This window comes from Coregonus clupeaformis, chromosome 24, assembly GCF_020615455.1.
Source record: "Coregonus clupeaformis isolate EN_2021a chromosome 24, ASM2061545v1, whole genome shotgun sequence".
NCBI classification, from domain to species: Eukaryota; Metazoa; Chordata; class Actinopteri; order Salmoniformes; family Salmonidae; genus Coregonus; species Coregonus clupeaformis.
This window is the reverse complement of record NC_059215.1, coordinates 16,418,069-16,445,999: the sequence shown is the minus strand read 5'-3', so window position 1 is coordinate 16,445,999 and position 27,931 is coordinate 16,418,069. Positions and strand designations below refer to the sequence as shown.

Here is a 27,931-nt window from a genome sequence, read left to right as displayed (position 1 = left end):
TTGTAACCTGGACCATTACAGTAGTGAGTCACTGAGCCACTTTGTAACCTGGACCATTACAGTAGTGAGTCACTGAGTCACTTTGTAACCTGGACCATTACAGTAGTGAGTCACTTTGTAACCTGGACCATTACAGTAGTGAGTTCTGGTGCAGCTTGTTGTTTGCTCCTTGCATGTACATACATCACTGTATCATCTGCAGACATTTGAACTTCAGACCCAGTGCAGACAGAAGGCAGATCATTAATGGACAGGCTGAACAGGAGGGGCCCCAGTATTGACCCTTGGGGCACGCCCACATCATATCTGAGATTGGGTGACAGCTCATTGCTCACTCTGACGCACTGGGTTCTGCCTTCAAGGTCTGATTTCATCCATCTCAAGGCATCGGGGGGAAAAGTTGAACTTGGACAGTTTTGTGATGAGAACCTCATGGTTAACAGTATCAAAAGCTTTCCTTCGGTCTGGAAATACAGCCCCAACAGCGCCCCCCTTTGTCCATCTTGGACTTCACATTTTCCAGAAGAAAGCAGTTGGCCGTTTCTGTGGAGTGTTTTGCTCTGAAGCCAAACTGAATGGAGTGTAATGTGAAGGGGCTGTTGTTGAGGTGGGCAGTCAGTTGCTCTGCTACTTTCCAGCACCCTTCGACACCACAGGTAGTATACTAACAGGCCTGTAGTTACTCAAGTCAGCAGGGTCACCTGATTTAAAGATGGCCGTTATTATGGCCGACTTCCAGACCCTTGGAAAGACTGCCTGACCAATAGATGTGTTGGTAACCTTAGTAATGGGGCCAATGAGTGACTCTATGTCGTTTTTTAAGAAAGGTAGAGTCCAGCCCTAACACATCTTTGGCTTTAGTGAGCTAATCACTTTGTTCACCGCTGACTCCTACTCCCTTCCCCTTAGCTCCTACTCCCTAACCCCTTCCCCCTAGCTCCTACTCCCTAACTTTTAGCTCCTACTCCCTAACCCCTTCCCCCTAGCTCCTACTCCCTAACCCCTTCCCCCTATCTCCTACTCCCTAACCCCTTCCCCCTAGCTCCTACTCCCTAACCCCTTCCCCCTAGCTCCTACTCCCTAACCCCTTCCCCCTAGCTCCTACTCCCTAACCCCTTCCCCCTAGCTCCTACTCCCTAACCCCTTCCCCCTAGCTCCTACTCCCTAACCCCTTCCCCCTAGCTCCTACTCCCTAACCCCTCCCCCTAGCTCCTACTCCTAACCCCCTCCCCCTAGCTCCTACTCCCTAACCCCTTCCCCCCTAGCTCCTACTCCCTAACCCCATATCTCCTAGCTCCTACTCCCTAACCCCTTCCCCCATCTCCTACTCCCTAACCCCTTCCCCCTAGCTCCTACTCCCTAACCCCCTTCCCCCTAGCTCCTACTCCCTAACCCCTTCCCCCTAGCTCCTACTCCCTAACCCCCTTCCCCCTATCTCCTACTCCCTAACCCCTTCCCCTATCTCCTACTCCCTAACCCCTTCCCCCTAGCTCCTACTCCCTAACCCCTTCCCCCTAGCTCCTACTCCCTAACCCCTTCCCCCTAGCTCCTACTCCCTAACCCCTTCCCCCTAGCTCCTACTCCCTAACCCCTTCCCCTAGCTCCTACTCCCTAACCCCTTCCCCTAGCTCCTACTCCCTAACCCCTTCCCCATAGCTCCTACTCCCTAACCCCTCCCCCCTATATCCTACTCCCTAACTCCTATCTCCTACTCCCTAACTCCTATCTCCTACTCCCTACCCCCTATCTCCTACTCCCTAACTCCTATCTCCTACTCCCTACCCCCTATCTCCTACTCCCTATCTCCTACTCCCTAACCCCTCCCCCCTATATCCTACTCCCTAGCTCCTACTCCCTAAACCCTTCCCCCAGCTCCTACTCCCTAACCCCTCCCCCCTATCTCCTACACCCTAACTCCTATCTCCTACTCCCTAACCCTACCCCCTATCTCCTACTCCCTAACTCCTATCTCCTACTCCCTAACCCCTTCCCCATCTCCTACTCCCTAACTCCTATCTCCTACTCCCTAACCCCTTCCCCATCTCCTACTCCCTAAACCCTTCCCCCAGCTCCTACTCCCTAACCCCTCCCCCCTATTTCCTACACCCTAACTGTTAGCTCCTACTCCCTAACCCCTACCCCCTATCTCCTACTCCCTAACTCCTATCTCCTACTCCCTAACCCCTTCCCCATCTCCTACTCCCTAACCCCATATCTCCTAGCTCCTACTCCCTAACCCCTTCCCCCATCTCCTACTCCCTAACCCCTTCCCCCTAGCTCCTACTCCCTAACCCCTTCCCCCTAGCTCCTACTCCCTAAACCCTCCCCCATAGCTCCTACTCCCTACTCCCTCCCCCCTATATCCTACTCCCTAACTCCTAGCTCCTACTCCCTACCCCCTATCTCCTACTCCCTAACCCCTTCCCTATAGCTCCTACTCCCTAACCCCTTCCCCCTATCTCCTACTCCCTAACCCCTTCCCCCTATCTCCTACTCCCTAACCCCTTCCCCCTATCTCCTACTCCCTAACCCCTTCCCCCAGCTCCTACTCCCTAACCCCTTCCCCCTATCTCCTACTCCCTAACCCCCTTCCCCCAGCTCCTACTCCCTAACCCCTTCCCCCTATCTCCTACTCCCCTAACCCCTTCCCCCTATCTCCTACTCCCCTAACCCCTTCCCCCTAGCTCCTACTCCCTAACCCCTTCCCCCTAGCTCCTACTCCCTAAACCCTCCCCCATAGCTCCTACTCCCTACTCCCTCCCCCCTATATCCTACTCCCTACCCCCTATCTCCTACTCCCTAACCCCTTCCCTATAGCTCCTACTCCCTAACCCCTTCCCCCTATCTCCTACTCCCTAACCCCTTCCCCCTATCTCCTACTCCCTAACCCCTTCCCCCTATCTCCTACTCCCTAACCCCTTCCCCCTATCTCCTACTCCCTAACCCCTCCCCCCTATATCCTACTCCCTAACTCCTAGCTCCTACTCCCTACCCCCTATCTCCTACTCCCTAACCCCTTCCCTATAGCTCCTACTCCCTAACCCCTTCCCCCTATCTCCTACTCCCTAACTCCTATCTCCTACTCCCTAACCCCTATCTCCTACTCCCTAACTCCTATCTCCTACTCCCTAACCCCTCCCCCCTATATCCTACTCCCTAGCTCCTACTCCCTAAACCCTTCCCCCAGCTCCTACTCCCTAACCCCTCCCCCCTATCTCCTACACCCTAACTGTTAGCTCCTACTCCCTAACCCCTACCCCCTATCTCCTACTCCCTAACTCCTATCTCCTACTCCCTAACCCCTTCCCCTAGCTCCTACTCCCGAACCCCTTCCCCCAGCTCCTACTCCCTAACCCCTTCCCCCAGCTCCTACTCCCTAACCCCTTCCCCCTATCTCCTACTCCCTAACCCCTTCCCCATAGCTCCTACTCCCTAACCCCTTCCTCCTAGCTCCTACTCCCTAACCCCTTCCCCCCAGCTCCTACTCCCTAACCCCTTCCCCCTAGCTCCTACTCCCTAACCCCATTCCCCATAGCTCCTACTCCCTAACTCCTAGCTCCTACTCCCTAACCCCTTCCCCATAGCTCCTACTCCCTAACCCCTTCCCCATAGCCCCTACTCCCTAACAATACCCTAGGCACTAGATGGACCTGACAGGATTGGATAGATAACGTCTCCTATTAGATCCCTCACTCTGTGTGTGTGTGTGTGTGTGTGTGTGTGTGTGTGTGTTTAGGTGCAGGCCAGCAGGGGCCAGCAGGGGCCAGCAGGGGGCAGTGCGGTATGCAGGTCCTCTGGACTGTGCTGGATAGATAACTATTTGGGTGTGTGTGTGTGTAGGTGCAGGCCAGCAGGGGCCAGCAGGGGGCAGTACGGTATGCAGGTCCAGGCCAGCAGGGGGCAGTACGGTATGCAGGTCCAGGCCAGCAGGGGGCAGTACGGTATGCAGGTCCAGGCCAGCAGGGGGCAGTGCGGTATGCAGGTCCAGGCCAGCAGGGGGCAGTGCGGTATGCAGGTCCTCTGGACTGTGCTGGATAGATAACTATTTGGGTGTGTGTGTGTGTAGGTGCAGGCCAGCAGGGGCCAGCAGGGGGCAGTACGGTATGCAGGTCCAGGCCAGCAGGGGGCAGTACGGTATGCAGGTCCAGGCCAGCAGGGGGCAGTGCGGTATGCAGGTCCTCTGGACTGTGCTCTCAAGCTGTATAAAGCACAAGGCATCCGCTCCATCTACAAAGGAACAACACTCACACTCATCAGAGGTACAGACACACTCACACTCATCAGAGGTACAGACACACTCACACTCATCAGAGGTACAGACACACTCACACTCATCAGAGGTACAGACACACTCACACTCATCAGAGGTACAGACACACTCACACTCATCAGAGGTACAGACACACTCACACTCATCAGAGGTACAGACACACTCACACTCATCAGAGGTACAGACACACTCACACTCATCAGAGGTACAGACACACTCACACTCATCAGAGGTACAGACACACTCACACTCATCAGAGGTACAGACACACTCACACTCATCAGAGGTACAGACACACTCACACTCATCAGAGGTACAGACACACTCACACTCATCAGAGGTACAGACACACACACACTCATCAGAGGTACAGACACACTCACACTCATCAGAGGTACAGACACACTCACACTCATCAGAGGTACAGACACACTCACACTCATCAGAGGTACAGACACACTCACACTCATCAGAGGTACAGACACACTCACACTCATCAGAGGTACAGACACACTCACACTCATCAGAGGTACAGACACACTCACACTCATCAGAGGTACAGACACACTCACACTCATCAGAGGTACAGACACACTCACACTCATCAGAGGTACAGACACACTCACACTCATCAGAGGTACAGACACACTCACACTCATCAGAGGTACAGACACACTCACACTCATCAGAGGTACAGACACACTCACACTCATCAGAGGTACAGACACACTCACACTCATCAGAGGTACAGACACACTCACACTCATCAGAGGTACAGACACACTCACACTCATCAGAGGTACAGACACACTCACACTCATCAGAGGTACAGACACACTCACACTCATCAGAGGTACAGACACAAGACACACTCACACTCATCAGAGGTACAGACACACTCACACTCATCAGAGGTACAGACACAAGACACACTCACACTCATCAGAGGTACAGACACAAGACACACTCACACTCATCAGAGGTACAGACACAAGACACACTCACACTCATCAGAGGTACAGACACAAGACACACTCACACTCATCAGAGGTACAGACACACTCACACTCATCAGAGGTACAGACACAAGACACACTCACACTCATCAGAGGTACAAACACAAGACACACTCACACTCATCAGAGGTACAGACACACTCACACTCATCAGAGGTACAGACACACTCACACTCAGAGGTACAGACACAAGACACACTCACACTCATCAGAGGTACAAACACAAGACTTTACCCTGTGTGTGTGTCTTTAAATCTATATTGCATCCCATGATAGCAATACAAATCATGTGATAGTTCAGCATGACTAACTAGTAGTTCTACCCTGGATTGATATGTACAGTTGAAGTCTTACATACACTTAGGTTGGAGTCATTAAAACTTGTTTTTCAACCACTCCACACATTTCTTGTTAACAAACTATAGTTTTGGCAAGTCTGTTAGGACATCTACTTTGTGCATGACACAAGTAATTTTTCCAACAATTGTTTACAGACAGATTATTTCACTTATAATTCACTGTATCACAATTCCAGTGGGTCAGAAGTTTACATACACTAAGTTGACTGTGCCTTTAAACAGCTTGGAAAATTCCAGAAAATGATGTCATGGCTTTAGAAGCTTCTGATAGGTTAATTGACATAATTTGAGTCAATTGGAGGTGTACCTGTGACTATATTTCAAGGCCTACCTTCAAACTCAGTGCCTCTTTGCTTGACATCATGGGAAAATCTAAATAAATCAGCCAAGACCTCAGGAAAAAAATGGTAGACCTCCACAAGTCTAGTTCATCCTTGGGAGCAATTTCCCAACGCCTGAAAGTACCACGTTCATCTGTACAAACAATAGTATGCAAGTATAAACACCATGGGACCACGCAGCCGTCATACCGCTCAGGAAGGAGACGCGTTCTGTCTCCTAGAGATGAACGTACTTTGGTGCGAAAAGTGCAAATCAATCCCAGAACAACAGCAAAGGACCTTGTGAATATGCTGGAGGAAACAGGTACAAAAGTATCTATATCCACAGTAAAACGAGTCCTATATCGACATAACCTGAAAGGCCGCTCAGCAAGGAAGAAGCCACTGCTCCAAAACCGCCATAAAAAAAGACAGACTATGGTTTGCAACTGCACATGGGGACAAAGATCGTACTTTTTGGAGCAATGTCCTCTGGTCTGATGAAACAAAAATAGAACTGTTTGGCCATAATGACCATCGTTATGTTTGGAGGAAAAAGGGGGACGCTTGCAAGCCAAAGAACACCATCCCAACCGTGAAGCACGGGGGTGACAGCATCATGCTGTGGGGGTGCTTTGCTGCAGGAGGTACTGGTGCACTTCACAAAATAGATGGCATCATGAGGAAGGAAAATTATGTGGATATATTGAAGCAACATCTCAAGACATCAGTCAGGAAGTTAAAGCTTGGTCGCAAATGGGTCTTCCACATGGACAATGACCCCAAGCATACTTCCAAAGTTGTGGCAAAATGGCTTAAGGACATCAAAGTCAAGGTATTGGAGTGGCCATCACAATGCCCTGACCTCAATCCTATAGCAAATTTGTGGGCAGAACTGAAAAAGCGTATGCGAGCAAGGAGGCCTACAAACCTGACTCAGTTACACCAGCTCTGTCAGGAGGAATGGGCCAAAATTCACCCAACTTATTGTGGGAAGCTTGTGGAAGGCTACCTGAAACGTTTGACCCAAGTTAAACAATTGAAAGACAATGCTACCAAATACTAATTGAGTGTATGTAAACTTCTGACCCACTGGGAATGTGATGAAAGAAATAAAAGCTGAAATAAATCATTCTCTCTACTATTATTCTGACATTTCACATTCTTAAAATAAAGTGGTGATCCTAACTGACCTAAGACAGGGAATTCTTACTAGGATTAAATGTCAGGAATTGTGAAAAACTGAGTTTAAATGTATTTTGCTAAGATGTATGTAAACTTCCAACGTCAACTCTATCACTGTTGTTCAATAAAATAAGACCAGTCTGTTGCTCTCAAATGTATTTTACAATATACCCCCTCTCCTCTCTCTCTGTCTCTCTCTCTCTCTCTCTCTCTCTCTCTCTCTCTCTCTCTCTCTCTCTCTCTCTCTCTCTCTCTCTCTCTCTCTCTCTCTCTCTCTCTCTCTCTCTCTCTCTCTCTCTCTCTCTCTCTCTCTCTCTCTCTCTCTCTGTGTCTCTGTGTCTCTGTGTCTCTTCTCCTCTCTCTCTCTGTCTCTCTCTATGTCTCTGTCTCTCTCTCTCTCTCTCCCACCTCTAGATGTGCCTTCTAATGGTGCCTACTTCATGGCTTATGACATCCTGAAACACAAAATGACAGCTGAGGGTGAAAGGTCAGTCTCATGTTAGGTGAAAGGTCAGTCTCATGTTACCATTACAACCCCAACACCACTTCATCCCAAACTTTATAGAACACACTGTAATAATTGGTAGCAAATATCAATCACTTCATATGTAAATGTTTAACCCTGTGTGTGTGTGTGTGTGTGTGTGTGTGTGTTCCAGTGTGTCCCAGCTCAGCACTCCAAAGATCCTCCTCTGCGGTGGCATAGCAGGCATCTGTAACTGGGTCGTGGGACTTCCCCCTGACGTACTCAAGTCCAACTTCCAGACAGGTACACTGCCACACACACACATTCACTGATCCCAGGTCGACCCAATGTCCTTTGGCTGAAGGTTTCTTATTTGTTAATTTTTTATTTATTACCCTTTATTAAACCAGAGAGGTCACATTGAGATTTATATCTCTTTTCCAAATGAGCCCTGGCCAAGAAGGCAGCATGCATAGCAAACAACATATAACACATGACATATAACACATGACATATAACACATGATATACAACACATGATATATAACACATGATATATAACACATGATATACAGTACCAGTCAAAAGTTTGGACACACTTACTCATTCAATGGTTTTTCTTTATTAATAGTGAAGACATCAACACTATGAAATAACACATGGAATCATGTAGTAACCAAAAAAGTGTTAAACAAATCAAAATATATTTTATATTTGAGATTCTTCAAAGTAGCCACCCTTTGCCTTGATGACAGCTTTGCACACTCTTGGCATTCTCTCAACCAGCTTCACCTGGAATGCTTTTCCAACAGTCTTGAAGGAGTTCCCACATATGCTGAGCACTTGTTGGCTGCTTTTCCTTCACTCTGTGGTCCGACTCATCCAAAATCATCTCAATTGGGTTGAGGTCGGTGGATTGTGGAGGCCAGGTCATCTGATGCAGCACTCCATCACACTTCTTCCTGGTCAAATAGCCCTTACACAGCCTGAAGGTGTGTTTTGGGTCATTGTCTTGTTGAAAAAGAAATGATAGTCCCACTAAGCCTAAACCAGATGGGATGGCGTATCACTGCAGAATGCTGTGGTAGCCATGCTGGTTAAGTGTGCCTTGAATTCTAAATAAATCACAGACAGTGTCACCAGCAAAGCACCCCCACACCATCACACCTCCTCCTCCATGCTTCACGGTGGGAGTAGTGGTTTCTTTGCAGCAATTCAACCATGAAGGCCTGAATCACACAGTCTCCTCTGAACAGTTGATGTTGAGATGTGTCTGTTACTTGAACTCTGTGAAGCATTTATTTGGGCTGCAATTTCTGAGGCTGGTAAATCTAATGAACTTATCCTCTGCAGCAGAGGTAACTCTGGGTCTTCCTTTCCTGTGGCGGTCCTCATGAGAGCCAGTTTCATCATAGCGCTTGATGGTTTTTGCGACTGCACTTGAAGAAACTTTCAAAGTTCTTGAAATGTTCCGTATTGACTGACCTTCATGTCTTAAAGAAATTATGGACTGTTGTTTCTCTTTGCTTATTTGAGCTGTTCTTGCCATAATATGGACTTGGTCTTTTACCAAATAGGGCTATCCTCCCCCGCCTTGTCACAACACAACTGATTGGCTCAAATGCATTAAGAAGACAAGAAATTCCACAAATTAACTTTTAACAACACCTGTTAATTGAAATGCATTCCAGGTGACTACCTCATGAAGCTGGTTGAGAGAATGCCAAGAGTGTGCAAAGCTGTCATCAAGGCAAAGGGTGGCTACTTTGAAGAATCTCAAATAAAAATATATTTTGATTTGTTTAACACTTTTTTGGTTACTACATGATTCCATATGTGTTATTTCATAGTTTTGATGTCTTCACTATTAATAAAGAAAAACCCTTGAATGAGTAGGTGTGTCCAAACTTTTGACTAGTACCGTATATATATTAATACTCCGGACTCCGACATTGCTCGTCCTAATATTTCTATATTTCTTAATTCCATTATTTTACGTTTAGATTTGTGTGTGTTGTTAGATATTACTGCACGGTTGGAGCTAGGTGTCTGTCTGTGGAACACAAGCATTTCGCTACACCGCAGTAACATCTGCTAATCTAAATGTTCAGCTATAGTGGTTGTTCTACTCTTACTGACACTGATTCTGCAGATAGTAGCTTTTTATTAAGACGGCTTCACTGTAATGACTGTGATATGTGGTGGTTTTACCTACCTTATGTCACGCCCTGGCTCTGGGGACACTGTTATGTTGAGCCAGGGTGTGTAGATCTATGTGTTTTGTTTCTATGGTGTAATTCTATGGGTGCTATATCTATGTTGGCCAGAGTGGCTCCCAATCAGAGGCAACGAGTGTCAGTTGTTGCTGGTTGTCTCTGATTGGGAGCCATATTTAAACAGTCTGTTTTCTTTCGTGTGTGTGGGATCTTGTTTCGAGTTGGTTTGTGTTAGACCGTGAACTGTCACGTTATCGTTTTGTTTATTTTTGTCGTTTATCGCTAAATAAAGAGTATGTTTGCCTGCAACGCTGCGCCTTGGTCCTCCTCTCTTACCGACGATCGTGACAGAAGATCCCACCAAAACTGGACCAAGCAGCGTGTCCAGGAGCCATCGCCAGGGGAATCGCTAGCAGATCTCCGTGGCAACCTCGACTGGGTCAAGCCTAGTGAGGAGCAGAGAGGGTGGACTTGGGAACAGTGGAGGAAGAGTTTCGATTTGGGTCAAGCCAAATGAGGAGCTGAATGGCGGGAGTTGGGCGAGAACCATAGAGGCCTGGCCCACGGGGAAGAGAGACCCCCAGAAATTTTTTAGGGGGGGGCTCACGACGTCGGGGCAGCAGGAGGCCGCGATAGAGCGGTCCAGCGGGTTGGCAGAGGAGGCCGCCAGGTTACGGGGGCCACTGGTCAAAGAAGGGAAGGAAGGTGTAGAGGCACGGCGAGAGGTACTGGGGTGTGTTACCAGTCCGGCCCGTTCCAGATCCCGGTGTAGGGCCAGTGGTGTGTGTCCCCAGTACGGTCCGGTCTGTTCCTGCTCCCCGCACCAAGCCTACGGTGTGCGTCGCCAGCCCAGCCCGGCCTGTTCCTGCCCCTCGCACCAAGCCTACGGTGCGCTTCGCCAGCCCGGCCCGGCCTGTTCCTGCTCCCCGCACCAAGCCTATGGTGCGCGTCGCCAGCCCGGTCCGGCCTGTTCCTGCCACTCGCACCAAGCCAGGGGTGCGAGTCGTCAGCCCGGTCCAGGCCGTTCCTGCTCCACGCACCAAGCCAGGGGTGCGTATCGTCAGCCCGGTCCAGGCCGTTCCTGCTCCACGCACCAAGCCAGGGGTGCGTATCGTCAGCCCGGTTCGGCCCGTTGCTGCTCCACGCACTAAGCCAGGGGTGCGCATCGTCAGCCCGGTCCGGTCCGTTCCTGCTCCACGCACCAAGCCAGGGGTGCGCATCGTCAGCCCGGTCCGGCCCGCTCCTGCTTCCCGCACCAAGCCTATGGTGCGCATCGCCAGCCCGGTCCGGCCCGCTCCTGCTCCTCACACCAAGCCAGTGGTGTGCGTCGTCAGTCCAGCACGGCCCGTGCCTGTTCTCCACACCAAGCCAGTGGTGTGCGTCGTCAGTCCAGCACGGCCCGTGCCTGTTCCACTGGTGCCTGGTCCGGCACCGGTCAGATGCCTTACGCCGGAGCTAGAGCAATCCGCTCCATCAGTGTGCAGTCCAGCTCCGGCCAGCGGGGCCAGACCGGACCAGGGGTACTTTGGGGGTTGGAGAGGGAGCGGGATCAGGCCCGAGCCGGATCCGCCGCCTAGGCGGAGTGCCCACCCGGTCCCTCCCCTGTGGTATTTGGTTGACGCGGTCGGAGTCCGCGCCTTTAGGGGGGGGGGTACTGTCACGCCCTGGCTCTGGGGACACTGTTATGTTGAGCCAGGGTGTGTAGATCTATGTGTTTTGTTTCTATGGTGTAATTCTATGGGTGCTATTTCTATGTTGGCCAGAGTAGCTCCCAATCAGAGGCAACGAGTGTCAGTTGTTGCTGGTTGTCTCTGATTGGGAGCCATATTTAAACAGTCTGTTTTCTTTCGTGTGTGTGGGATCTTGTTTCGAGTTGGTTTGTGTTAGACCGTGAACTGTCACGTTATCGTTTTGTTTATTTTTGTCGTTTATCGCTAAATAAAGAGTATGTTTGCCTGCAACGCTGCGCCTTGGTCCTGACTGGAAACTGTGATATGTGGTGGTTTTACCTAACTTAGTTGAATGCCCTGACTGGAAACTGTAATATGTGGTTGTTTTACCTTCCTTAGTTGAATGCCCTGACTGGAAACTGTGATATGTGGTGGTTTTACCTACCTTAGTTGAATGCCCTGACTGGAAACTGTAATATGTGGTTGTTTTACCTTCCTTAGTTGAATGCCCTGACTGGAAACTGTAATATGTGGTTGTTTTACCTACCTTAGTTGAATGCCCTGACTGGAAACTGTAATATGTGGTTGTTTTACCTAACTTAGTTGAATGCCCTGACTGGAAACTGTAATATGTGGTGGTTTTACCTACCTTAGTTGAATGCCCTGACTGGAAACTGTAATATGTGGTGGTTTTACCTACCTTAGTTGAATGCCCTGACTGGAAACTGTAATATGTGGTGGTTTTACCTACCTTAGTTGAATGCCCTGACTGGAAACTGTAATATGTGGTAGTTTTACCTACCTTAGTTGAATGCCCTGACTGGAAACTGTAATATGTGGTTGTTTTACCTAACTCAGTTGAATGCCCTGACTGGAAACTGTGATATGTGGTGGTTTTACCTAACTTAGTTGAATGCCCTGACTGGAAACTGTAATATGTGGTTGTTTTACCTACCTTAGTTGAATGCCCTGACTGGAAACTGTGATATGTGGTAGTTTTACCTACCTTAGTTGAATGCCCTGACTGGAAACTGTGATTATGTGGTAGTTTTACCTACCTTAGTTGAATGCCCTGACTGGAAACTGTGATTATGTGGTAGTTTTACCTACCTTAGTTGAATGCCCTGACTGGAAACTGTGATATGTGGTGGTTTTACCTACCTTAGTTGAATGCCCTGACTGGAAACTGTAATATGTGGTGGTTTTACCTACCTTAGTTGAATGCCCTGACTGGAAACTGTAATATGTGGTTGTTTTACCTACCTTAGTTGAATGCCCTGACTGGAAACTGTGATATGTGGTGGTTTTACCTACCTTAGTTGAATGCCCTGACTGGAAACTGTAATATGTGGTTGTTTTACCTACCTTAGTTGAATGCCCTGACTGGAAACTGTGATATGTGGTGGTTTTACCTACCTTAGTTGAATGCCCTGACTGGAAACTGTAATATGTGGTTGTTTTACCTACCTTAGTTGAATGCCCTGACTGGAAACTGTGATATGTGGTGGTTTTACCTACCTTAGTTGAATGCCCTGACTGGAAACTGTGATATGTGGTAGTTTTACCTACCTTAGTTGAATGCCCTGACTGGAAACTGTAATATGTGGTGGTTTTACCTAACTTAGTTGAATGCCCTGACTGGAAACTGTGATATGTGGTGGTTTTACCTACCTTAGTTGAATGCCCTGACTGGAAACTGTAATTATGTGGTAGTTTTACCTACCTTAGTTGAATGCCCTGACTGGAAACTGTGATATGTGGTGGTTTTACCTACCTTAGTTGAATGCCCTGACTGGAAACTGTAATATGTGGTTGATTTACCTAACTTAGTTGAATGCCCTGACTGGAAACTGTAATATGTGGTGGTTTTACCTACCTTAGTTGAATGCCCTGACTGGAAACTGTGATATGTGGTAGTTTTACCTACCTTAGTTGAATGCCCTGACTGGAAACTGTAATATGTGGTGGTTTTACCTAACTTAGTTGAATGCCCTGACTGGAAACTGTGATATGTGGTTGTTTTACCTACCTTAGTTGAATGCCCTGACTGGAAACTGTGATATGTGGTGGTTTTACCTACCTTAGTTGAATGCCCTGACTGGAAACTGTGATATGTGGTAGTTTTACCTACCTTAGTTGAATGCCCTGACTGGAAACTGTGATATGTGGTGGTTTTACCTACCTTAGTTGAATGCCCTGACTGGAAACTGTGATTATGTGGTAGTTTTACCTACCTTAGTTGAATGCCCTGACTGGAAACTGTGATATGTGGTGGTTTTACCTACCTTAGTTGAATGCCCTGACTGGAAACTGTGATATGTGGTGGTTTTACCTAACTTAGTTGAATGCCCTGACTGGAAACTGTAATATGTGGTGGTTTTACCTACCTTAGTTGAATGCCCTGACTGGAAACTGTAATATGTGGTTGTTTTACCTACCTTAGTTGAATGCCCTGACTGGAAACTGTAATATGTGGTTGTTTTACCTACCTTAGTTGAATGCCCTGACTGGAAACTGTGATATGTGGTGGTTTTACCTACCTTAGTTGAATGCCCTGACTGGAAACTGTAATATGTGGTTGTTTTACCTACCTTAGTTGAATGCCCTGACTGGAAACTGTGATATGTGGTGGTTTTACCTAACTTAGTTGAATGCCCTGACTGGAAACTGTAATATGTGGTAGTTTTACCTACCTTAGTTGAATGCCCTGACTGGAAACTGTAATATGTGGTGGTTTTACCTACCTTAGTTGAATGCCCTGACTGGAAACTGTAATATGTGGTTGTTTTACCTAACTTAGTTGAATGCCCTGACTGGAAACTGTAATATGTGGTTGTTTTACCTAACTTAGTTGAATGCCCTGACTGGAAACTGTGATATGTGGTGGTTTTACCTACCTTAGTTGAATGCCCTGACTGGAAACTGTGATATGTGGTGGTTTTACCTACCTTAGTTGAATGCCCTGACTGGAAACTGTGATATGTGGTTGTTTTACCTACCTTAGTTGAATGCCCTGACTGGAAACTGTGATATGTGGTGGTTTTACCTACCTTAGTTGAATGCCCTGACTGGAAACTGTAATATGTGGTTGTTTTACCTACCTTAGTTGAATGCCCTGACTGGAAACTGTGATATGTGGTGGTTTTACCTACCTTAGTTGAATGCCCTGACTGGAAACTGTAATATGTGGTTGTTTTACCTACCTTAGTTGAATGCCCTGACTGGAAACTGTAATATGTGGTTGTTTTACCTAACTTAGTTGAATGCCCTGACTGGAAACTGTAATATGTGGTGGTTTTACCTACCTTAGTTGAATGCCCTGACTGGAAACTGTAATATGTGGTGGTTTTACCTACCTTAGTTGAATGCCCTGACTGGAAACTGTAATATGTGGTGGTTTTACCTACCTTAGTTGAATGCCCTGACTGGAAACTGTAATATGTGGTAGTTTTACCTACCTTAGTTGAATGCCCTGACTGGAAACTGTAATATGTGGTTGTTTTACCTAACTCAGTTGAATGCCCTGACTGGAAACTGTGATATGTGGTGGTTTTACCTAACTTAGTTGAATGCCCTGACTGGAAACTGTAATATGTGGTTGTTTTACCTACCTTAGTTGAATGCCCTGACTGGAAACTGTGATTATGTGGTAGTTTTACCTACCTTAGTTGAATGCCCTGACTGGAAACTGTGATATGTGGTGGTTTTACCTACCTTAGTTGAATGCCCTGACTGGAAACTGTAAGATGTGGTGGTTTTACCTACCTTAGTTGAATGCCCTGACTGGAAACTGTAATATGTGGTTGTTTTACCTACCTTAGTTGAATGCCCTGACTGGAAACTGTAATATGTGGTTGTTTTACCTACCTTAGTTGAATGCCCTGACTGGAAACTGTGATATGTGGTGGTTTTACCTACCTTAGTTGAATGCCCTGACTGGAAACTGTGATTATGTGGTAGTTTTACCTACCTTAGTTGAATGCCCTGACTGGAAACTGTGATATGTGGTAGTTTTACCTACCTTAGTTGAATGCCCTGACTGGAAACTGTGATATGTGGTGGTTTTACCTACCTTAGTTGAATGCCCTGACTGGAAACTGTAATATGTGGTGGTTTTACCTAACTTAGTTGAATGCCCTGACTGGAAACTGTAATATGTGGTTGTTTTACCTACCTTAGTTGAATGCCCTGACTGGAAACTGTGATTATGTGGTAGTTTTACCTACCTTAGTTGAATGCCCTGACTGGAAACTGTGATATGTGGTGGTTTTACCTACCTTAGTTGAATGCCCTGACTGGAAACTGTAATATGTGGTGGTTTTACCTACCTTAGTTGAATGCCCTGACTGGAAACTGTGATATGTGGTAGTTTTACCTACCTTAGTTGAATGCCCTGACTGGAAACTGTGATATGTGGTGGTTTTACCTACCTTAGTTGAATGCCCTGACTGGAAACTGTAATATGTGGTTGATTTACCTAACTTAGTTGAATGCCCTGACTGGAAACTGTAATATGTGGTTGATTTACCTAACTTAGTTGAATGCCCTGACTGGAAACTGTAATATGTGGTAGTTTTACCTACCTTAGTTGAATGCCCTGACTGGAAACTGTAATATGTGGTGGTTTTTCCTACCTTAGTTGAATGCCCTGACTGGAAACTGTAATATGTGGTTGTTTTACCTAACTTAGTTGAATGCCCTGACTGGAAACTGTAATATGTGGTGGTTTTACCTAACTTAGTTGAATGCCCTGACTGGAAACTGTGATATGTGGTTGTTTTACCTACCTTAGTTGAATGCCCTGACTGGAAACTGTAATATGTGGTGGTTTTACCTAACTTAGTTGAATGCCCTGACTGGAAACTGTGATATGTGGTGGTTTTACCTACCTTAGTTGAATGCCCTGACTGGAAACTGTAATTATGTGGTGGTTTTACCTACCTTAGTTGAATGCCCTGACTGGAAACTGTAATATGTGGTTGATTTACCTAACTTAGTTGAATGCCCTGACTGGAAACTGTAATATGTGGTTGTTTTACCTACCTTAGTTGAATGCCCTGACTGGAAACTGTGATATGTGGTAGTTTTACCTACCTTAGTTGAATGCCCTGACTGGAAACTGTAATATGTGGTGGTTTTACCTACCTTAGTTGAATGCCCTGACTGGAAACTGTGATATGTGGTTGATTTACCTAACTTAGTTGAATGCCCTGACTGGAAACTGTAATATGTGGTTGATTTACCTAACTTAGTTGAATGCCCTGACTGGAAACTGTAATATGTGGTAGTTTTACCTACCTTAGTTGAATGCCCTGACTGGAAACTGTAATATGTGGTGGTTTTTCCTACCTTAGTTGAATGCCCTGACTGGAAACTGTAATATGTGGTTGTTTTACCTACCTTAGTTGAATGCCCTGACTGGAAACTGTAATATGTTGTTGATTTACCTAACTTAGTTGAATGCCCTGACTGGAAACTGTAATATGTGGTTGATTTACCTAACTTAGTTGAATGCCCTGACTGGAAACTGTAATATGTGGTAGTTTTACCTACCTTAGTTGAATGCCCTGACTGGAAACTGTAATATGTGGTGGTTTTTCCTACCTTAGTTGAATGCCCTGACTGGAAACTGTAATATGTGGTTGTTTTACCTAACTTAGTTGAATGCCCTGACTGGAAACTGTGATATGTGGTGGTTTTACCTACCTTAGTTGAATGCCCTGACTGGAAACTGTGATATGTGGTAGTTTTACCTACCTTAGTTGAATGCCCTGACTGGAAACTGTGATATGTGGTGGTTTTACCTACCTTAGTTGAATGCCCTGACTGGAAACTGTGATATGTGGTGGTTTTACCTACCTTAGTTGAATGCCCTGACTGGAAACTGTGATTATGTGGTAGTTTTACCTACCTTAGTTGAATGCCCTGACTGGAAACTGTGATATGTGGTGGTTTTACCTACCTTAGTTGAATGCCCTGACTGGAAACTGTGATATGTGGTGGTTTTACCTAACTTAGTTGAATGCCCTGACTGGAAACTGTGATATGTGGTGGTTTTACCTACCTTAGTTGAATGCCCTGACTGGAAACTGTAATATGTGGTGGTTTTACCTACCTTAGTTGAATGCCCTGACTGGAAACTGTAATATGTGGTTGTTTTACCTACCTTAGTTGAATGCCCTGACTGGAAACTGTGATATGTGGTGGTTTTACCTACCTTAGTTGAATGCCCTGACTGGAAACTGTAATATGTGGTTGATTTACCTAACTTAGTTGAATGCCCTGACTGGAAACTGTAATATGTGGTAGTTTTACCTACCTTAGTTGAATGCCCTGACTGGAAACTGTGATATGTGGTGGTTTTACCTACCTTAGTTGAATGCCCTGACTGGAAACTGTAATATGTGGTTGTTTTACCAAACTTAGTTGAATGCCCTGACTGGAAACTGTAATATGTGGTTGTTTTACCTAACTTAGTTGAATGCCCTGACTGGAAACTGTGATATGTGGTGGTTTTACCTACCTTAGTTGAATGCCCTGACTGGAAACTGTGATGTGGTTGTTTTACCTAACTTAGTTGAATGCCCTGACTGGAAACTGTGATATGTGGTGGTTTTACCTACCTTAGTTGAATGCCCTGACTGGAAACTGTGATATGTGGTAGTTTTACCTACCTTAGTTGAATGCCCTGACTGGAAACTGTGATATGTGGTGGTTTTACCTACCTTAGTTGAATGCCCTGACTGGAAACTGTGATATGTGGTTGTTTTACCTACCTTAGTTGAATGCCCTGACTGGAAACTTTGATATGTGGTGGTTTTACCTACCGTAGTTGAATGCCCTGACTGGAAACTGTGATATGTGGTAGTTTTACCTACCTTAGTTGAATGCCCTGACTGGAAACTGTGATATGTGGTGGTTTTACCTACCTTAGTTGAATGCCCTGACTGGAAACTGTAATATGTGGTTGTTTTACCTAATTTAGTTGAATGCCCTGACTGGAAACTGTGATATGTGGTGGTTTTACCTACCTTAGTTGAATGCCCTGACTGGAAACTGTAATATGTGGTTGTTTTACCTAATTTAGTTGAATGCCCTGACTGGAAACTGTGATATGTGGTGGTTTTACCTACCTTAGTTGAATGCCCTGACTGGAAACTGTGATATGTGGTTGTTTTACCTACCTTAGTTGAATGCCCTGACTGGAAACTGTGATATGTGGTGGTTTTACCTACCTTAGTTGAATGCCCTGACTGGAAACTGTGATATGTGGTAGTTTTACCTACCTTAGTTGAATGCCCTGACTGGAAACTGTGATATGTGGTGGTTTTACCTACCTTAGTTGAATGCCCTGACTGGAAACTGTGATATGTGGTGGTTTTACCTACCTTAGTTGAATGCCCTGACTGGAAACTGTGATTATGTGGTAGTTTTACCTACCTTAGTTGAATGCCCTGACTGGAAACTGTGATATGTGGTGGTTTTACCTACCTTAGTTGAATGCCCTGACTGGAAATTGTGATATGTGGTGGTTTTACCTACCTTAGTTGAATGCCCTGACTGGAAACTGTGATATGTGGTGGTTTTACCTACCTTAGTTGAATGCCCTGACTGGAAACTGTGATATGTGGTGGTTTTACCTAACTTAGTTGAATGCCCTGACTGGAAACTGTGATATGTGGTAGTTTTACCTACCTTAGTTGAATGCCCTGACTGGAAACTGTGATATGTGGTAGTTTTACCTACCTTAGTTGAATGCCCTGACTGGAAACTGTGATATGTGGTGGTTTTACCTACCTTAGTTGAATGCCCTGACTGGAAACTGTGATATGTGGTAGTTTTACCTAACTTAGTTGAATGCCCTGACTGGAAACTGTAATATGTGGTGGTTTTACCTACCTTAGTTGAATGCCCTGACTGGAAACTGTAATATGTGGTTGTTTTACCTACCTTAGTTGAATGCCCTGACTGGAAACTGTGATATGTGGTGGTTATACCTACCTTAGTTGAATGCCCTGACTGGAAACTGTGATATGTGGTGGTTTTACCTAACTTAGTTGCATGCCCTGACTAGAAACTGTAATATGTGGTGGTTTTACCTACCTTAGTTGAATGCCCTGACTGGAAACTGTGATATGTGGTGGTTTTACCTACCTTAGTTGAATGCCCTGACTGGAAACTGTAATATGTGGTTGTTTTACCTAACTTAGTTGAATGCCCTGACTGGAAACTGTGATATGTGGTAGTTTTACCTAACTTAGTTGAATGCCCTGACTGGAAACTGTGATATGTGGTGGTTTTACCTAACTTAGTTGAATGCCCTGACTGGAAACTGTGATATGTGGTAGTTTTACCTAACTTAGTTGAATGCCCTGACTGGAAACTGTGATATGTGGTGGTTTTACCTACCTTAGTTGAATGCCCTGACTGGAAACTGTGATATGTGGTGGTTTTACCTACCTTAGTTGAATGCCCTGACTGGAAACTGTAATATGTGGTGGTTTTACCTACCTTAGTTGAATGCCCTGACTGGAAACTGTAATATGTGGTTGTTTTACCTACCTTAGTTGAATGCCCTGACTGGAGACTGTGATATGTGGTGGTTTTACCTACCTTAGTTGAATGCCCTGACTGGAAACTGTGATATGTGGTGGTTTTACCTACCTTAGTTGAATGCCCTGACTGGAAACTGTGATATGTGGTGGTTTTACCTACCTTAGTTGAATGCCCTGACTGGAAACTGTGATATGTGGTTGTTTTACCTACCTTAGTTGAATGCCCTGACTGGAAACTGTGATATGTGGTGGTTTTACCTACCTTAGTTGAATGCCCTGACTGGAAACTGTGATATGTGGTAGTTTTACCTACCTTAGTTGAATGCCCTGACTGGAAACTGTGATATGTGGTAGTTTTACCTACCTTAGTTGAATGCCCTGACTGGAAACTGTGATATGTGGTGGTTTTACCTACCTTAGTTGAATGCCCTGACTGGAAACTGTGATATGTGGTGGTTTTACCTACCTTAGTTGAATGCCCTGACTGGAAACTGTGATTATGTGGTAGTTTTACCTACCTTAGTTGAATCCCCTGACTGGAAACTGTGATATGTGGTGGTTTTACCTACCTTAGTTGAATGCCCTGACTGGAAACTGTGATATGTGGTGGTTTTACCTACCTTAGTTGAATGCCCTGACTGGAAACTGTGATATGTGGTGGTTTTACCTACCTTAGTTGAATGCCCTGACTGGAAACTGTGATATGTGGTGGTTTTACCTAACTTAGTTGAATGCCCTGACTGGAAACTGTGATATGTGGTAGTTTTACCTACCTTAGTTGAATGCCCTGACTGGAAACTGTGATATGTGGTAGTTTTACCTACCTTAGTTGAATGCCCTGACTGGAAACTGTAATATGTGGTAGTTTTACCTACCTTAGTTGAATGCCCTGACTGGAAACTGTGATATGTGGTAGTTTTACCTAACTTAGTTGAATGCCCTGACTGGAAACTGTAATATGTGGTGGTTTTACCTACCTTAGTTGAATGCCCTGACTGGAAACTGTAATATGTGGTTGTTTTACCTACCTTAGTTGAATGCCCTGACTGGAAACTGTGATATGTGGTGGTTTTACCTACCTTAGTTGAATGCCCTGACTGGAAACTGTAATATGTGGTGGTTTTACCTACCTTAGTTGAATGCCCTGACTGGAAACTGTAATATGTGGTGGTTATACCTACCTTAGTTGAATGCCCTGACTGGAAACTGTGATATGTGGTGGTTTTACCTAACTTAGTTGCATGCCCTGACTAGAAACTGTAATATGTGGTGGTTTTACCTACCTTAGTTGAATGCCCTGACTGGAAACTGTGATATGTGGTGGTTTTACCTACCTTAGTTGAATGCCCTGACTGGAAACTGTAATATGTGGTTGTTTTACCTACCTTAGTTGAATGCCCTGACTGGAAACTGTGATATGTGGTGGTTTTACCTAACTTAGTTGAATGCCCTGACTGGAAACTGTAATATGTGGTTGTTTTACCTACCTTAGTTGAATGCCCTGACTGGAAACTGTGATATGTGGTAGTTTTACCTACCTTAGTTGAATGCCCTGACTGGAAACTGTGATATGTGGTGGTTTTACCTACCTTAGTTGAATGCCCTGACTGGAAACTGTAATATGTGGTTGTTTTACCTAACTTAGTTGAATGCCCTGACTGGAAACTGTAATATGTGGTTGTTTTACCTAACTTAGTTGAATGCCCTGACTGGAAACTGTAATATGTGGTAGTTGTACCTACCTTAGTTGAATGCCCTGACTGGAAACTGTAATATGTGGTAGTTTTACCTACCTTAGTTGAATGCCCTGACTGGAAACTGTGATATGTGGTTGTTTTACCTACCTTAGTTGAATGCCCTGACTGGAAACTGTGATATGTGGTGGTTTTACCTACCTTAGTTGAATGCCCTGACTTGAAACTGTAATATGTGGTTGTTTTACCTAACTTAGTTGAATGCCCTGACTGGAAACTGTAATATGTGGTAGTTTTACCTACCTTAGTTGAATGCCCTGACTGGAAACTGTAATATGTGGTGGTTTTACCTACCTTAGATGAATGCCCTGACTGGAAACTGTAATATGTGGTGGTTTTACCTACCTTAGTTGAATGCCCTGACTGGAAACTGTAATATGTGGTTGTTTTACCTAACTCAGTTGAATGCCCTGACTGGAAACTGTGATATGTGGTGGTTTTACCTACCTTAGTTGAATGCCCTGACTGGAAACTGTGATATGTGGTGGTTTTACCTACCTTAGTTGAATGCCCTGACTGGAAACTGTGATATGTGGTAGTTTTACCTAACTTAGTTGAATGCCCTGACTGGAAACTGTGATATGTGGTGGTTTTACCTACCTTAGTTGAATGCCCTGACTGGAAACTGTAATATGTGGTGGTTTTACCTACCTTAGTTGAATGCCCTGACTGGAAACTGTAATATGTGGTTGTTTTACCTAACTTAGTTGAAAGCCCTGACTGGAAACTGTAATATGTGGTGGTTTTACCTAACTTAGTTGAATGCCCTGACTGGAAACTGTAATATGTGGTGGTTTTACCTAACTTAGTTGAATGCCCTGACTGGAAACTGTAATATGTGGTGGTTTTACCTACCTTAGATGAATGCCCTGACTGGAAACTGTGATTATGTGGTGGTTTTACCTACCTTAGTTGAATGCCCTGACTGGAAACTGTGATTATGTGGTGGTTTTACCTAACTTAGTTGAATGCCCTGACTGGAAACTGTAATATGTGGTTGTTTTACCTACCTTAGTTGAATGCCCTGACTGGAAACTGTAATATGTGGTTGTTTTACCTACCTTAGTTGAATGCCCTGACTGGAAACTGTGATATGTGGTAGTTTTACCTAACTTAGTTGAATGCCCTGACTGGAAACTGTGATATGTGGTGGTTTTACCTACCTTAGTTGAATGCCCTGACTGGAAACTGTAATATGTGGTTGTTTTACCTAACTTAGTTGAATGCCCTGACTGGAAACTGTGATATGTGGTAGTTTTACCTAACTTAGTTGAATGCCCTGACTGGAAACTGTAATATGTGGTAATTTTACCTACCTTAGTTGAATGCCCTGACTGGAAACTGTAATATGTGGTAGTTTTACCTACCTTAGTTGAATGCCCTGACTGGAAACTGTAATATGTGGTGGTTTTACCTACCTTAGTTGAATGCCCTGACTGGAAACTGTGATATGTGGTGGTTTTACCTACCTTAGTTGAATGCCCTGACTGGAAACTGTAATATGTGGTTGTTTTACCTACCTTAGTTGAATGCCCTGACTGGAAACTGTAATATGTGGTTGTTTTACCTACCTTAGTTGAATGCCCTGACTGGAAACTGTGAATGTGGTGGTTTTACCTACCTTAGTTGAATGCCCTGACTGGAAACTGTGATATGTGTTGGTTTTACGTACCTTAGTTGAATGCCCTGACTGGAAACTGTAATATGTGGTTGTTTTACCTACCTTAGTTGAATGCCCTGACTGGAAACTGTGATATGTGGTAGTTTTACCTAACTTAGTTGAATGCCCTGACTGGAAACTGTAATATGTGGTAGTTTTACCTACCTTAGTTGAATGCCCTGACTGGAAACTGTAATATGTGGTGGTTTTACCTACCTTAGTTGAATGCCCTGACTGGAAACTGTAATATGTGGTAGTTTTACCTACCTTAGTTGAATGCCCTGACTGGAAACTGTAATATGTGGTTGTTTTACCTAACTTAGTTGAATGCCCTGACTGGAAACTGTAATATGTGGTGGTTTTACCTAACTTAGTTGAATGCCCTGACTGGAAACTGTAATATGTGGTTGTTTTACCTACCTTAGTTGAATGCCCTGACTGGAAACTGTGATATGTGGTGGTTTTACCTACCTTAGTTGAATGCCCTGACTGGAAACTGTGATATGTGGTGGTTTTACCTACCTTAGTTGAATGCCCTGACTGGAAACTGTGATTATGTGGTAGTTTTACCTACCTTAGTTGAATCCCCTGACTGGAAACTGTGATATGTGGTGGTTTTACCTACCTTAGTTGAATGCCCTGACTGGAAACTGTGATATGTGGTGGTTTTACCTACCTTAGTTGAATGCCCTGACTGGAAACTGTGATATGTGGTGGTTTTACCTACCTTAGTTGAATGCCCTGACTGGAAACTGTGATATGTGGTGGTTTTACCTAACTTAGTTGAATGCCCTGACTGGAAACTGTGATATGTGGTAGTTTTACCTACCTTAGTTGAATGCCCTGACTGGAAACTGTGATATGTGGTAGTTTTACCTACCTTAGTTGAATGCCCTGACTGGAAACTGTAATATGTGGTAGTTTTACCTACCTTAGTTGAATGCCCTGACTGGAAACTGTGATATGTGGTAGTTTTACCTAACTTAGTTGAATGCCCTGACTGGAAACTGTAATATGTGGTGGTTTTACCTACCTTAGTTGAATGCCCTGACTGGAAACTGTAATATGTGGTTGTTTTACCTACCTTAGTTGAATGCCCTGACTGGAAACTGTGATATGTGGTGGTTTTACCTACCTTAGTTGAATGCCCTGACTGGAAACTGTAATATGTGGTGGTTTTACCTACCTTAGTTGAATGCCCTGACTGGAAACTGTAATATGTGGTGGTTATACCTACCTTAGTTGAATGCCCTGACTGGAAACTGTGATATGTGGTGGTTTTACCTAACTTAGTTGCATGCCCTGACTAGAAACTGTAATATGTGGTGGTTTTACCTACCTTAGTTGAATGCCCTGACTGGAAACTGTGATATGTGGTGGTTTTACCTACCTTAGTTGAATGCCCTGACTGGAAACTGTAATATGTGGTTGTTTTACCTACCTTAGTTGAATGCCCTGACTGGAAACTGTGATATGTGGTGGTTTTACCTAACTTAGTTGAATGCCCTGACTGGAAACTGTAATATGTGGTTGTTTTACCTACCTTAGTTGAATGCCCTGACTGGAAACTGTGATATGGTAGTTTTAACCTACCTTAGTTGAATGCCCTGACTGGAAACTGTGATATGTGGTGGTTTTACCTACCTTAGTTGAATGCCCTGACTGGAAACTGTAATATGTGGTTGTTTTACCTAACTTAGTTGAAGCCCTGACTGGAAACTGTAATATGTGGTTGTTTTACCTAACTTAGTTGAATGCCCTGACTGGAAACTGTAATATGTGGTAGTTGTACCTACCTTAGTTGAATGCCCTGACTGGAAACTGTAATATGTGGTAGTTTTACCTACCTTAGTTGAATGCCCTGACTGGAAACTGTGATATGTGGTTGTTTTACCTACCTTAGTTGAATGCCCTGACTGGAAACTGTGATATGTGGTGGTTTTACCTACCTTAGTTGAATGCCCTGACTTGAAACTGTAATATGTGGTTGTTTTACCTAACTTAGTTGAATGCCCTGACTGGAAACTGTAATATGTGGTAGTTTTACCTACCTTAGTTGAATGCCCTGACTGGAAACTGTAATATGTGGTGGTTTTACCTACCTTAGATGAATGCCCTGACTGGAAACTGTAATATGTGGTGGTTTTACCTACCTTAGTTGAATGCCCTGACTGGAAACTGTAATATGTGGTTGTTTTACCTAACTCAGTTGAATGCCCTGACTGGAAACTGTGATATGTGGTGGTTTTACCTACCTTAGTTGAATGCCCTGACTGGAAACTGTGATATGTGGTGGTTTTACCTACCTTAGTTGAATGCCCTGACTGGAAACTGTGATATGTGGTAGTTTTACCTACCTTAGTTGAATGCCCTGACTGGAAACTGTGATATGTGGTGGTTTTACCTACCTTAGTTGAATGCCCTGACTGGAAACTGTAATATGTGGTGGTTTTACCTACCTTAGTTGAATGCCCTGACTGGAAACTGTAATATGTGGTTGTTTTACCTAACTTAGTTGAAAGCCCTGACTGGAAACTGTAATATGTGGTGGTTTTACCTAACTTAGTTGAATGCCCTGACTGGAAACTGTAATATGTGGTGGTTTTACCTAACTTAGTTGAATGCCCTGACTGGAAACTGTAATATGTGGTGGTTTTACCTACCTTAGATGAATGCCCTGACTGGAAACTGTGATTATGTGGTGGTTTTACCTACCTTAGTTGAATGCCCTGACTGGAAACTGTGATTATGTGGTGGTTTTACCTAACTTAGTTGAATGCCCTGACTGGAAACTGTAATATGTGGTTGTTTTACCTACCTTAGTTGAATGCCCTGACTGGAAACTGTAATATGTGGTTGTTTTACCTAACTTAGTTGAATGCCCTGACTGGAAACTGTGATATGTGGTAGTTTTACCTAACTTAGTTGAATGCCCTGACTGGAAACTGTGATATGTGGTGGTTTTACCTACCTTAGTTGAATGCCCTGACTGGAAACTGTAATATGTGGTTGTTTTACCTAACTTAGTTGAATGCCCTGATTGGAAACTGTGATATGTGGTAGTTTTACCTAACTTAGTTGAATGCCCTGACTGGAAACTGTAATATGTGGTAATTTTACCTACCTTAGTTGAATGCCCTGACTGGAAACTGTAATATGTGGTAGTTTTACCTACCTTAGTTGAATGCCCTGACTGGAAACTGTAATATGTGGTGGTTTTACCTACCTTAGTTGAATGCCCTGACTGGAAACTGTGATATGTGGTGGTTTTACCTACCTTAGTTGAATGCCCTGACTGGAAACTGTAATATGTGGTTGTTTTACCTACCTTAGTTGAATGCCCTGACTGGAAACTGTAATATGTGGTTGTTTTACCTACCTTAGTTGAATGCCCTGACTGGAAACTGTGAATGTGGTGGTTTTACCTACCTTAGTTGAATGCCCTGACTGGAAACTGTGATATGTGTTGGTTTTACGTACCTTAGTTGAATGCCCTGACTGGAAACTGTAATATGTGGTTGTTTTACCTACCTTAGTTGAATGCCCTGACTGGAAACTGTGATATGTGGTAGTTTTACCTAACTTAGTTGAATGCCCTGACTGGAAACTGTAATATGTGGTTGTTTTACCTAACTTAGTTGAATGCCCTGACTGGAAACTGTAATATGTGGTGGTTTTACCTAACTTAGTTGAATGCCCTGACTGGAAACTGTAATATGTGGTTGTTTTACCTACCTTAGTTGAATGCCCTGACTGGAAACTGTAATATGTGGTTGTTTTACCTAACTTAGTTGAATGCCCTGACTGGAAACTGTAATATGTGGTGGTTTTACCTAACTTAGTTGAATGCCCTGACTGGAAACTGTAATATGTGGTTGTTTTACCTACCTTAGTTGAATGCCCTGACTGGAAACTGTAATATGTGGTGGTTTTACCTAACTTAGTTGAATGCCCTGACTGGAAACTGTAATATGTGGTTGTTTTACCTACCTTAGTTGAATGCCCTGACTGGAAACTGTAATATGTGGTGGTTTTACCTAATTTAGTTGAATGCCCTGACTGGAAACTGTAATATGTGGTTGTTTTACCTACCTTAGTTGAATGCCCTGACTGGAAACTGTAATATGTGGTAGTTTTACCTACCTTAGTTGAATGCCCTGACTGGAAACTGTAATATGTGGTGGTTTTACCTACCTTAGTTGAATGCCCTGACTGGAAACTGTAATATGTGGTAGTTTTACCTACCTTAGTTGAATGCCCTGACTGGAAACTGTAATATGTGGTAGTTTTACCTACCTTAGTTGAATGCCCTGACTGGAAACTGTGATATGTGGTGGTTTTACCTACCTTAGTTGAATGCCCTGACTGGAAACTGTAATATGTGGTGGTTTTACCTAACTTAGTTGAATGCCCTGACTGGAAACTGTAATATGTGGTAGTTTTACCTACCTTAGTTGAATG

General features: G+C 44.5%; 1 protein-coding gene across 3 annotated transcripts in view; it reads left to right on the top strand.

Moving 5' to 3' along the window:
- LOC121587360 (mitochondrial carnitine/acylcarnitine carrier protein-like) overlaps nucleotides 1–27,931 on the top strand; it is a 67,112-nt gene that overhangs the window by 20,690 nt on the left and 18,491 nt on the right. The window contains exons 6-8 of one of the 3 annotated variants that reach the window (XM_045207070.1): nucleotides 4,157–4,259; nucleotides 7,565–7,637; nucleotides 7,810–7,919. In XM_045207070.1, the coding sequence (XP_045063005.1) occupies nucleotides 4,157–4,259; nucleotides 7,565–7,637; nucleotides 7,810–7,919 (286 nt within the window). Of the gene's footprint in view, nucleotides 1–3,736; nucleotides 4,121–4,156; nucleotides 4,260–7,564; nucleotides 7,638–7,809; nucleotides 7,920–27,931 lie in introns of those variants that run through there. The other 2 variants (XM_045207069.1, XM_045207068.1) reach the window with 2 other exon arrangements.